The 13,500-nt window shown below is 42.2% G+C and overlaps 1 protein-coding gene across 1 annotated transcript in view; it reads left to right on the top strand.

Moving 5' to 3' along the window:
- LOC114050654 (acidic amino acid decarboxylase GADL1) overlaps positions 1-13,500 on the top strand; it is a 166,738-nt gene that overhangs the window by 70,356 nt on the left and 82,882 nt on the right. The window contains exon 11 of the mRNA XM_027872501.1: positions 6,838-7,037. Within this exon, the coding sequence (XP_027728302.1) occupies positions 6,838-7,037 (200 nt within the window). The remainder of the gene's footprint in view (positions 1-6,837; positions 7,038-13,500) is intronic.

The raw sequence follows: 13,500 nt of genomic DNA, 5'->3' as shown, positions 1-13,500 counted from the left end.
CAAAGTCACTTAACCATTGTCTGCCTCAGTTTCCTTGTTTATCAAATGGGGATAGTAATGGCGCCTACCTCCCAAGGTTGTTGTGAGGATTAAATGAGATGATGAACAGTGCTTGATATATAGTAGGTGCTATTGTAAATGCTTGTCCCCTGCCTGCATTCTATTCAGGATTGTTTATGGATTGTTTTAAAGGTAATAGTGTACTTTGATAAATCTGTGATCTAATCTATGGGGGCTTATATACTCTTCTATGGTGCACCTAGTAGCCTAGCCATGCCTTCTTGTCTTAGGGATTTTTTGCCAGTCTTCCTATAAATTCCTGGGGGAGAGGGGGAAGCCTCAGGATGTAGCGGGTGGGAAGAGGTATGTGACAGGCACATTCCTCTAAATTTCTTGATATTTCATGGATATTAATGTATCACAGAATTTCAGCTAAAAGGGATCTTGGTAGTCATCTGACGCAACACACACCCCCAAAAGATCCCCACTACAGCACACCAGACCAGGGACCATCCAGCCACTGCTGGAAGACCTCCACTGAAGAAGAACCCATTACCTAATGCTGGAGTGGGTCTAATTGCTAGGAAGTCTTCCTTGACTTCAAACCTGAAATTTCCCGCTTTACATCTTCTACTCATTGCTATTGATTCTGCCCTCTGGGGCCAAACAAAACAAATTTAATCTCGCTTCTACATTCAAATTTCTCTTTTGACCTCATACTGGCTGTGTGACCTTGATACTGTATGAATATGAGTCATAGAATGTCACAGTCTCTGAAGAATTCAAGCTAATGACCTGTAGAATATGGACAAGTGACTCCCATCCCTTAACCTCCCCGTACTCCAGGTCAGAGGTGCCAACACCTGCTGCTGGCAAAGCCAGATTAAAATATAACTGGGAAATAGTTAACAAAATAAAAGCACACTGAAACATAGATAATGTTAATTTATGGTTTTCTAAATCGATACACAACCAGAGTTTGACACCAAAGCCCTAGGTAATAAGAAAAGGTACTAACCTGCATTGGTAAAGAAAGTTTCTTCACCTGGGAGTTCCCTATATCAATAAAATCATAGGTCTCATGTTTCTACCTGTCCCTAGTATCATGGCAGCTTTTTAAGTACTTGAAGACAGCTATCATATCTGCCTCTCCCTTCCCCGAACCTTCTCTTTTCAGGCTAATCATCTGCCATTCCTTCAACCTATCCTCATGTAATGTGGTTTGGAGGTCCTTCCTTATCCTGATCTCCCTCCCCTGGACACTCTCTAGCTTATCCATGTGTTTCCTAAAGCATGGCTCCTAGAAGTGGCCACCTTACCACAGATGGGGTCTGGCCAAGGAAGAGGGGAACTGAGCTGGTGCTTCCTTATTCCCTGGAGAAGCCCAAGATGGCATTAGCTCTGCTGGACAGCTCATAGCCTGGCCATTGCTCTTCCCTTGCTCTCACCACATGGCCAATCCACATCCTTTGCCGGTAACAGATCTCTCTGAGGACATCCTTCATATGCTGATTCTCTCAGCACCATTCTTTGCTGGTTGTGGGCGATGTGTTGTATCCTCTCTGTGCCCACCACTGCCCTTTGGGTGACACACAACTTGAATTCTTCAGAGATGGTGACATTCCATGACTCATAGCCATATAGCCTCAGTAACTGAAATAAAGCAATTCCACTTCTTCTGCAACTATATTTTTCCTTTTTCCAAGAATGTTATTTAGGAAGACCTCAGGAATCTTTGAGTGACTCTATAGCTTGCTAAAAACACTGTGCATTTGAAATATTCCATTTTGGGGCATGTACAACGTGTGAAACTTCTTGGCTGTGATCATTCCATATGGACTAAATGCCATTTGGGTGTGAGTGATGGTGTGAGTGCAAAGAATGTCCTCATCATTAGCATCAATGATAGATATTCATTTGGTTGCTGCTCTGTTCAAGGCACCATGGTCAGCACTGAGCTGTTTAGGAGAAGACACAGTCCCTGCCCGTCCAGGCCTCTCCAGTCCACTTGACAGATCAGACATAAATACTAATACGATAAACAAGTGAATGAAAAGGCATTTATTTTAGACTTACTATGTGCCAGACACTATTATAGACTTACTATGTGCCAGGCACTGAGAATAGAAATAGAAAAGGAAGACAGTCCTGCTTCTCAAGAAGTTCAAACTACAAAGCAGATGGAAAGACCCAGTGGTTCTAAGCTTGCAGTTATAGGGTAGACGGAAGGCCCAAGAACCCTTTACGTGTATTGGCATGGTGCTCAGTAATGGCAGTGTTGTAATGATGATCACCTGGGGATGCCATGGCTACTCTGATCAATACAATGATCTGCAACAATTCCAAAGGACTCACTATGAAAAAATGCTATCCACCACCAGAGAGAGAGAACTGATGCGCTCTGAGTGCAAATTGGAGCAGAATTTCTCACTCTCTTTATTATTCTTGTTCTTTTTGGAATATGGCTAATATAGAAATTTGTTTTACTTGATTTCACATATGTAATTGATATGTTGCTTGCCTTCTCAGTGGATGGGGGAAGGGCTAGGAGGCAAGGAGAGAATTTGGAACTCAAAATTTTTAAAAAAATAGAATGTTTAACGTGAATAAATAATCATTTTAAAAAACTATTTTTAAAGTGCATTGGCAGGTCAGATAGCAGTGACTGAGGGTCTGGAAGCATGATGGCTGGGTATCTGGTAGGGTCCTCTTGGTCTCTGGGCTAGGTGTTGACCTCAAAGTTCTTGCATTGTCAGGGGGTTAGAGATGGTGGAGTAGAGGGCAGCCAAAAGTGCCTGCTTCCCACTAGGCCACCTGAGTGGAGATCTGGGCTGCTGGGTAGGCAGGCAAGCTAGGGTGGGAGATAGAGCATTATTAGCAGGTGCTATGTACCAGATTACTGGTATGGGCAATAAATGCTTTAAGAGTTGAAAAGAAATCATTGTAGTATAGACCAGTAGAAGAAGGCATCACAGAGAGGTTGGAACTTGAGTTGGGCCTTAAAAAGTAAGGATTGGGGGGGGGGCGGCTAGGTGGTGCAGTGGATACAGCTCTGGCCTTGGAGTCAGGAGGACCTGAGTTCAAATTTGGCTTCAGACACATAACACTCACTAGCTGTGTGACTCAGGGCAGGTCACTTAGCCCCAGTTGCCCTCACAAAAAACCCCCCAAAAAACAGAATTACAGTTTTACTTATCAACAGTGGCTTTCTCACTAACTAGCTTACTGATTAATCACAGTCTCTCTGAACCTACAGTAGACGCAATAATACCCATGGTGCCTCCTTCCCTGGGCTGTTGTGATGATTGTGGTCAGCATGCCTAGTGAATACAGTGGTGGATTTGGGTCAGGAAGACCTGGTTAAAATTCCATCTTAGGAACTTAGGGAAGCATGTGATTGTGGGCAGGCAAATCACTTCACCTCTCAGACCTTCAGATTCCTTGTTGATAAAATAAATCTAATTCTCATACTACAGGCCCCACAGGATTGTCAGCTCTGTATCATTTTAAGTTATTACTATAATGTATATAAAGTACTTTATCAGTGTAAAAGTGCTCTATAAATGTCAGGGCTTCTCATAAAGTTTCCCATACTACTTATGCTAGGAAGACAAAGGTATATGTGACAGTGCTTGCCTTTAAGGAGATTATGATTCTGCATGGTACACACATCAGTCTGGCAAGTAGCTCAAGTGCAAGGCTCGGTCTCATTAGCGTAGCACTTACATGGCCTGCATCAGGGTAAAGGTGGGAGAACACTTCTGCCTGGGGCTGGGGTAGATGTAAGGGCTTATGAAGGAAATTGTTTTTGAGAATTTGCCTTGAAGAATGGTTTCAATAGGCAGAAATGCAGGGGAGGGCATTTTAGGTATAGGCAAAAACACGAGTGAAGTTGTGGAGGTAACAAAGTACGAGGCACCATGGAAAATAGCAAGTGAATATAAGTTTTATGTTGAGACATTGTTTAGAAAGGTAGTTTAAGACAGGTTGTGGAGGGTCTTTAATGCCAGAAATTTGAACTTTATTCTGTGGGCAAATCAGGGAGTTCACAGAATAACATGATCTTAGAAGGCCTCTAGTCCAATAAGTGCTGGAGCAGAACATTCCTGAGAACAAATAATCATCTAACTTCTGTTTGGAGCTCATGAGCTTCCAGTCAGCAAATGTAGGCCCTAATCCTAGTTCTTATCACCTTCCTCACGACAACCTGGTGAAGTACTCGGTATGAGTATTATTTTCCTAGTTTTAGGGGAAGGAAACTGAGGCTTAGATTGGGGAAATGAGCCCATAGTCATTGGACTAGTGTCATTGCCTCAGGAATTGAAACTGATAATGTTTTTTCACTCCAAGTCCAGGACTCTTTCTGTTACATATACTGTGCTGGATGTTGTATTGAACTGGACGTTCACAATGAAAGGATTGAATTAGATGTGATCGCTAATGTTTCTTTTAGTTTGGAAGTTCTATAATTAGTCTTAAAGTGAAAACCTATGAGCAACACGTGTCAGTAAGGAATGAAATTATATAAACTGATATGATGTGATGTAGCAGCCAAAAACCTGTGATCTGAGGCTGAAGATGCCTTACATCCAGGAGAGAAATGATAGTAACAGGCCTATTCTGTTCTATTTTGAATGCCACATTTTGAGAAAGATACTGACAAGGTGGAAGACAAATGGGATAGTGAAGGGATTGGAAACCATATATTAAAAGAATCAGTTGATATATTGTCACATGCAAGAACAATTAGGGCTAGGAATAATTAAAGTTAGAGGCAGATTCTAGCTTGACATAAGGAAGAACTTCTAAACAAATTAGCATCTGAGTTCAAATATGGCCTTAGACACTTGACACTTACTAGCTGTGTGACTCTGGGCAAGTCACTTAACCCTCATTGCCTCACCAAAAATAAAATAAAATAAAAAGTAAGGATTAGGTAGGCATGACCAAAGGGGCAGAAGCAGTAATATTTCATAGTATGTATGATAAGTATACCAGTTTGACTAGAATGAATGAGTTTGTCAAGAGGAGGAGTAATCAGGTTCAGGCCAGAATGTGGAAGACCCAGTGAACCTTCTTCAAGACAAACAGCATGGTAAAGTGAAAAGAACAATAAATTTGGAATTCGAAGCCCTGGTTTCGAATCCTAGGTCCATCTCTTACTAGCTGTGGGAGTCACTCAACTTCCCCAAGACTCAGTTTCCTCATCTGCAAAATGGAATGATTTGACCCAAGGTCTTCAAGAGAATATAGTGTTTTTTACAAGAGAGCATTAAGGAGGAAGGACTTGTCAAAAGTATCAGTTGTTGGTGAGAGGTCAAGGAGAGAGACGACTGAGGGGAAAAAAACTGCTGGATTTAGTGGTAAGAATGTCACAGTGACCTTTGAGAGAGTCGTATCAGTAAAATAGTTAAGAAAATCTTCAAAACTAAGGGGAGGTAAGAAATTAGGGGGTGGTGGGGAGATGGAGAATAGACTTTGCACTTGAGAAGTTTGGTAGAGAAAGAAGAGAGAAATTATGTCTGTGGTCTCCTCTCCTGAATCAGGAACAATTAAAAACAAAAATTAGATGATGGAATGTACAAAAAGTTAGAGAAGATTGATTAGGAAAGTAACAAGTAGCTTAAGTTTGCTGTGTTGTGTTATCAGACATTTTTCCCAATATAAAATGCATGTGTAGGTGGTTTGTTTGTTGTATGTTTGTTTTTGCATGAATGTCGTCCCTGATCAGGCACTATGTGGTGCAGTGGATAGAGTGCCAGGCCTGGAGATGGGAAGACTCCTTTTCCTGAGTTCAAATCTGGCCTCAGACACTTACTAGCTGTGTGACTCTGGGCAAGTCATTTAATCCTGTTGGCCTCAGTTTCTTCACCTGTAAAATGAGATGGAGAGGGAAATGGTGAATCATGCCAGTATCTCTGCCAAGAAACTGTCAAATGAGCTCACAAGGGGTTGTACAAGTCTGAAAAATGACTGAACAACATTGCCAATCCTTTCATTGTGGGGTTGGGAAAAAAAATGGATATAGTACCCTTTTCTTTGTCATTGACAACTGTAATGTGTATAAGAAAATAGAGAGCTGACCTTGGGCTCATTCAAGTTCTGCCTCTTCCTAGTGTTGGTGTCAGCTGGGAGAAGTCACCTTGACCTCTTAGTGCCCAACACAACTCTCTGAAGAAGAGCAGTTGCACAACAGTTGTCAAAGTGATAAAAGGGGTTCCCTTACAGGAACTTTTCTATACCAATAAAATCACAGACTTGGAGGAAAAGTACATAGAGGGCACAGAGTTTTCTCAAATTAAAAGTCATCAGATCCAGTGCCCATTGAAATCTTCCTGGAACATTGGTAGTCTCAGTTCTCTTCAGGTCTTTCAAAATGGCAGCCTCCAAGCCTTACTACCATTGTTAGTGTTGGCAGCTAGCAATCTGAAGATTCACTGTCATGCTCTTGATCAATGAGGTCTTTACAAAGCCCCATCGCTAAGCTGCAGCGATTACACACCAATCAGTTCCTTTTGAGGATTCAGGAAGCATTTATTTAGCATTCACCATGTGCAAGACATGATGCTAAAGGATGGGGATAAAAAGACAAAAATGCAAAAACAGTGTCTGCCTTCAGGGAGCTTACACTCTAATGGGAAAGACAGCATGCAACTAAATAGATGCATGCAAGAGACAGAGTTGATGGAAGACCATCATTCAGTGATGTATAAGCCCAACCCAAAGCACTCAAATGCCCCACCTTTTACCTGTTTGTTGGCAGTGAACAAAAATGATTCTTAAAAGAGTCTATCTTGTACAGGTGCATTATTTCTTTTCCTTTCTCATTCCCAACAGGACCTTCTAAAAAGATGCTACTCTGCAAACGCATCTTACCTGTTCCAACAAGATAAGTTCTATGATGTCAGCTACGACACAGGAGACAAGTCAATCCAGTGCAGCCGCCGGCCTGATGCATTCAAATTCTGGATGACTTGGAAGGCGCTGGGGACGCTGGGCCTGGAAGAGAGAGTGAACCGGGCTATTGCGTTAGCTAGGTACGTACATGTGCATATTTGTATAGGTGTTCTTGTCAAAGATTGTAATATGATAGTAGTCAAAGAGGAGCAGAGGAGCAGAGAGGCTTTCCTGGCAGCCCTTTGGCATAACGGATAGAGGGCTGGGTCTGGAGTCTGGAACTCCTGAGCTTAAATCCTGCTTCACACAGGTAGTAAGCGTCAAGCCACATAATTCTGTACCTCAGTTTCTCCATCTGTACAATGAGATAATTGAACTTGGTGATTTTTAAGGTCCCTTCTAGTTCTAAAGGTATGACCCAATGAACTTCAAGGGGCTGACTCTAAAAGTTCTGGCCTTTCAGGCTCTCCATTACTTGCCACTGCCTCTCTATGGCTTCTGCCAGCTATAGTGTGCTCTCTCTCTGTGTCTCTGTCTCTGTGTCTCTGTCTCTGTCTCTCTGTCTCTCCTCTCTCTCTGTCTGTTTCTGTATTTCTCTCTATTCTCTCTTTCCCTCTCCTCTCTCTTTTCCTCTCTCTCCCACCTCCTTTCCTCCCTCCTTCCCCCCCTCTGTTTCTCTCTTCTCTCTCTGTCTATGTCTCTGTTTCTCTGTGTGTTTATCTCTTTCTCTATGTCTCTGTCTCTGTGTATCTTTCTGTCTCTCTCTGTGTGTGTCTCTGTGTCTGTCTCTGTCTCTGTCTCTCTCCATCCCTCTCCTTTTCCCTCTCCTTCTTCCTCCCTCCTTCCATCTTTCTGTCTCTCTCCTCCTTCCCTCATCTTGGCCTTCATTCTCTGCCAAATCTGTCTGTTCCTTTTTCAAGCCAAGCCCAAGGATGTAGCTCAGTTCTGAAGCAGACAGAACTCAACCAGTCATCCTTAGTAGACTAAACAAGCCCCCAAGGCAGGGTGCCCTTGACATCCAGCATGAAACAAGTGGGACAAAATCTTAAATGACTTTTCCATAGTGTTGTTCATTCCTAGTATAAGGACATGTCCTCCAGACCAGAATCAATAAGCCATTAGTTAGGTGGCACAATAGACAGATCTTTCTTGGCCTTAAAGTCAAGAAGACCTGAGTTCAAATCCTTCCTTGAGCATTTACTAGCTGTTTGACCCTGCGCAAGTCAGCTTTTCTTTTATTTTCCTTTTTTTATAAAATAAGAGAGTTATACTCAAAGTTTCTAAGTTCTCCAACTCTAAAGTTATGATCCTATGGTAAGATAGGGGAGATGTGGTGAAGCAGAAGCTATTCTGAAGAAGATCTGGAGTCTTTGGTGGACTGCAAGCTTAATGCAAGTCTTCCGCATGATGTGGAAGTCACAAAAGCTCATGTGATCTTGGGCTGCCTTAAGAGGGGCGAAGCTTCCAGGGCTAGGGAGGTTGGAGTCCCACCATACTTTGCCATCATCAGATGTCATCTGGAGTCTCATGTTCCGTCCAGTTCAGTTTAAGAAAGACGTTGATAGTCTAGAGAGCATCCAGAAGAAAGCATCTCAGATGGAGAAGGGGCTTAATTGCCTGTGGTAGGAGGATCAGCTAAAGAAACAAGGCATGTTTGACCTGAGGGTCAGAGGAAGAATGGAACAGGATGATGACTGTCATGTGGAGGAGGGGTCAGATGGGTTGGGTTTGACCCCAGAGGGGCAACCAGGTGCAATGAGTGGAAGCTGTAATGAGGCAAATTTAAGTTTGATATCAGGAAAAGCCTTCTTAATGATTAGGGTTGGCCAAAAGTGGAATGGTTTCTTAAGAATTGGTGCTACCCCATCCTGGGAGGTCTTTGAGCAGAGCTTGGATGACCATATGTGGGAGGCGTCACCTTTGGATTCCCTTTCATCGTCTTGGATTGGACTTTGGCTTGGCTACCAAGGTCCCTTCCAGCTCTCAAATACTCTAACTTATTTTCTAATTTAGAAGGAATTTCTTTGCAGAGTTAAAATAGCCCAAACTCCCTAGAATGGGAGATAAGATGGACTTTGGATCATAGATTTGGGGTTGGAGGGAACCCTAAAGATCATGTGGTTCAATGCCTTCATGTTACCAGTGGGAAGAAAGTGAGATTCAGAGGGCTAATGATTTGCCTAAAGTCACACAGCTATCAAATAGCAAAGCCATGAAACTCAGATCATCTGATCACTGGACACAGCACTCTCCCACTGATGACAGAAAGTTGGACCTGGAGTCAGGAAGACTTGAGTTCAAATCTAGCCTCAGATACTTACTGTGTGGCCCTGGGCAAGTCACTTAGCCTCACTGGGCCTCAGTTTCCTCACCTGTAAAAATGGGGTAATCATACCACCTACCTCTCAGGGTTGTGATGAGGAGCATTTTGTAAACCTTAAAGTGGTATATAAATGCTAGCTATAAAAATAATATGATAAAATTAATGTTATTGTTATATTACACTACCCTAGTTTCTATCTGTTGTAATATAGTTTCCCAAGGATTTTAATGACTGGCCCCAATATAAAATGATATTCAGTGTCTGATCAGTTATTAACCAATTTTGAAACTTTGAACATGGCCCATCTTGACAAGAGGGGCATCCAATGAGATGTCCCTGTCAGCAGTCATAAAAGTTTTCAATGAGAACAGATTGTGGAAAAGAGTGTTTTAAGAGTTTCAGGGAGGCCATTTTCCTTATGTATTTGAACTTATCATTTCTGGAACATTACTCACATGGGAGTTTTAAAGTGTGAAATAAAGCTGCAGATCTGGCTGTGTCCCTAGGGGAATAGCATTTAGGATAGATGCTTCTGATGATTTGGGAAGGATTCTGAAAATATCTCTGTATCAAGGAGTACTGATTACTGACCAGAAATGGTGTTGATCCTATATTTTGGCCTATGTAAAAATATCCTAGAAACTTGTAATTATGGTCAATATCTTCCTTCCCACCCTGCCCCAGGTTGGCGCTGGATCTGGAGTTATGTGCCTCACTGCACTCCCTGCTGCCTGTGTGGGCTTGGACAAGTCACTTCCCATATCTGGTCCTCAGTTTCCTTATCTGTAAAATGAGGCCGCTGGTCTAGATAAGCCCTCTGGGCCTTTCCACTGCTAACTCCTACAAGCCTACATTTTTTTCTTGAATACTTTTGATTGAATGGTTAGTGCCTCAGATAGTTGGAGATAAATATATAATGATAATATTTACTTTAAAGTTCTCATCTATCTCAGGTTGGTTTTATTGCATTCAGTCAATATATGTTTAGATTTTCTGCTTGAAGTTAAATATGTATGTATATACACCTAAGTGCACTTCTAAACACACATACATACACGCAGAGTTAGGTAGAGATTAATGTGTACTCCAGACCATAATTTCATTGGTGTAGGGATTTTCTGGTAAAGAAAGCCCTCTAGCAATGCATACTAGCAGCCCACTTTATACTTACATAGTGGGTTGTGGTGGATAGAATTCTATATTTGGAGTGGGAAAGACCTGAGTTTAAATTTTACTGCTGACATTTACTAGCTGTGTGACCCCACGCCACCTAGTTGCCCTCTCTGAGGCTCATTTTCCTCAGCAGTAAAACGAGGATAATAATAGCACCTACCTTACATGGTCATTGTCCGAATCAAGTTAGGTAACGTATCTAAAGCGTTTTACAAGTCTCAAAGACATATACAGGGTGTCCCCCAAAGCCTTCACATGGTCCCATTCTATCTGCTCAACAATACTATGTATCAGGAGGGTCAGGAATTAATAATCCTATTTTACAGATGAGGAAAGTGAGCCTGAAGGACTTGCCCTGGGGCCACATGGCCTCTTAGAAGAAGTGCTAGGACTAGTACCCAGGTTTTCTGATTCTTTGCCCAAGACTTCTCCCCCTTACTCCTACGTGTTTCAGTGAGTATAGCGTGGGCTCTGTGACCTATGCATCAATTCTTGAAAAAGAATCTCCCCTTCTCCAAATGCAAATTCTAGCCAGCTACCTGCCTTAACCTTTCACGTAGCTGACATCTGACACCTCGTCCCTAAAATGGGCCAGAGACATGCCATGGTGCCAACCCAAAGGGCACAAACTCCTTTTTAGGAGTTTCTCTTCCCAGAGACATTAAATTACAAAGTCTTGGAAGGTGTGTCAGAGAGTTCTCCCTTTCAGTATTCTGTTTTTATTTTTAACCTACTCAGAAGGTTCATAGTCCCCCCTCCCAAATAAACCACAGGAACTTCTTCATTCTGGGGCCATCTTTTCTTCCGTCCCAGTGTGTCCATTTGCACACGTAGCCAAGTGGGTTATTCCTCTGGGTGAGGGCATCCTTAATCAATTGAAACTGCTGCCTGATGGTAGATAAAAGTAGTTTCCTTCCAGCATATTGTCTCAAGGTGAACAGGTTCCCAGGATACACAGTAGAGAGATCCACACTTTTGATAGCGAGGATTTACCTGGGCTCATTTCTAAGTGAAAGTGACATTGTTTCTTCAAGAACCAGAATTGCCTTAGCCAGGCAGCAGCTCAAGGAGAAGGCATATTCCACGTGGTGATTGCTTGGCAGCTTCAGCGGGCATTAGTGGCGTCATGTCATGAGCTGTCAGTTTCCCTGGGCACTGTGCCAGGCTCCTTAACTACTTGACCAGCTGTGTCTCCTTTCTTCCTGATAGGTTACAGTGGGGATTACGCAGACGCCTCAGGGATAATGTTTCAATGTTACTGAATTTAGACCTGGCTTAATTTGGGAGCTAGCATCTTGACCTTACGATTTAAGGGACACATTTCTTTCCACTGGCAATGTTTTACAATACTTAAATTGTGGGGTTTTTTTCTATGTGTATTCTTTGTGAAGGACAGTTCATGTGGCTTTGGACAAGACTAGGGGTACTTAACCTGAGATCTGTGAACATTTAAAAATATTCTGGTGACTGTATTTCAGTGACTGGCTTCCTGTGTTATTCGTAATTCCTTTGTAATAATAACAATAATAGTGTATTTTATTTTAAGCATTTAAAAGCATTGTTCTGAGAAGGGGTCCACAGGCTTTGCCAGACAACCAAGGGGGTCAGTGACACAAAACAGATTAAGAACCTCTGGACTAGACTGATCTACCCCATTCATTTCAATATAATAAATATTTAAGAAGTTTCTTGGTATGTACCATGCATGGCCCTAGACATCAGCAACACTAAGGCAAAAATAAAACTGTCCATGACCTCAAAAAGTTTACATTTTACTGGGAGAATGCCTGGTAAATGTTTGCAAGAGAAATCTTCCCTACTTATTTCAGGAAATATCTAATGTGTCCAGAATAGGAGCCCTAGATACTCTTTTGCTCAGCTCACTAGCAGGATTTAAAAAGAGCACATGAGTTAGACAGATGTCTGACTTCTCCATCCAAGACGTGAGGAAGGTGGGATACGCACAGGATGTGTGATTAAATGATCTGGGGCAGAGATGTCAAACACACAATTTAAGGGCACACACTCCTCAGGGCAGCCTGAACCTGATTAAAATGTAATCGGGAGGGACAACTAGGTGGCACAGTGAATAGAGCACCAGCCTTGGAGTCAAGAGGAACCTGAGTTCAAATCTGACCTCAGACACACAACACTCACTAGCCGTGTGACTCTGAGCAAGTCATTTAACTCCAATTGCCTCATGCCCAAAATAATCTAAATAAAAATACAAAAAAAAAAAAGAGAGAGAGACAACATTGAAATTTTAAACTAAGTCACTTTGTGACCACAGGGAACCTTATGTATGGTTTAGTGGTCACTTTCGATTTTACAAGCTTTAAAATGCTACATCACCATGAGCAATGATGACAATCATAGGTGGGGCCATAGTGCACAGAGTGCTGAACCGGGAGCCAGGAAGAAGTCCAAGAAGTTTCAAATACTCACTAGCTGTGTGATCCTAGGCAAGTCATTTAACCTCTGTTTGCCTTAGTTTTCTTGTCTGTAAAATGGGGCAAATAATAGCACTTACCTCACATGGGCTGTTGTGAGGATCAAAAGAGATAATAAATGTAAGGCTACATATAATGTCAATAATGTAATATATGGGAAATGCTCTATAAATTCTGGCTACTGACTACTTTCTAGCTCTCAATCCACTCCTACTGATTCCTAATATAGAGGTCATTCCTTAGCCCCTAGGCTACACTGATAGGTTCAAGATCATACAAATTAGAACTAGGAAGAACCTAGAAGATGAGTTAACCCAGTTCTCAGAGTCCATGTACAATGAGCTTTGAGAGCCACGAGGCTGAGCCATGAAGTAAAATGCTCCTATCGGGTATTACAATCCTCAGAGCTTGAAAGGACATTACAGGCCATACAACCTGACCCTCTCATTTTACAGATGAGAAAACTGAGGCACAGGTAAGGTTTGTTTGTGACTTTACCAGCTTCCACAGAGGGCAAATGGCAGAACCTGAATTCAGACTCAGGTCTTCTGATTCCAAATCATAGGATCGTAGATTTGGGACCGGAAGAGACCATCAGGTCTATTGAGGTGCAGAGAGGTTAAGTGACTTGATCAGGATCATACAACTAGTAAATAT

This window comes from Vombatus ursinus, unplaced genomic scaffold (genome assembly GCF_900497805.2).
Source record: "Vombatus ursinus unplaced genomic scaffold, bare-nosed wombat genome assembly UNPS02014799.1, whole genome shotgun sequence".
NCBI lineage: Eukaryota > Metazoa > Chordata > Mammalia > Diprotodontia > Vombatidae > Vombatus > Vombatus ursinus.
The sequence above is the reverse complement of the archived record's forward strand: the minus strand, read 5'-3'. Positions and strand labels throughout refer to the sequence as shown.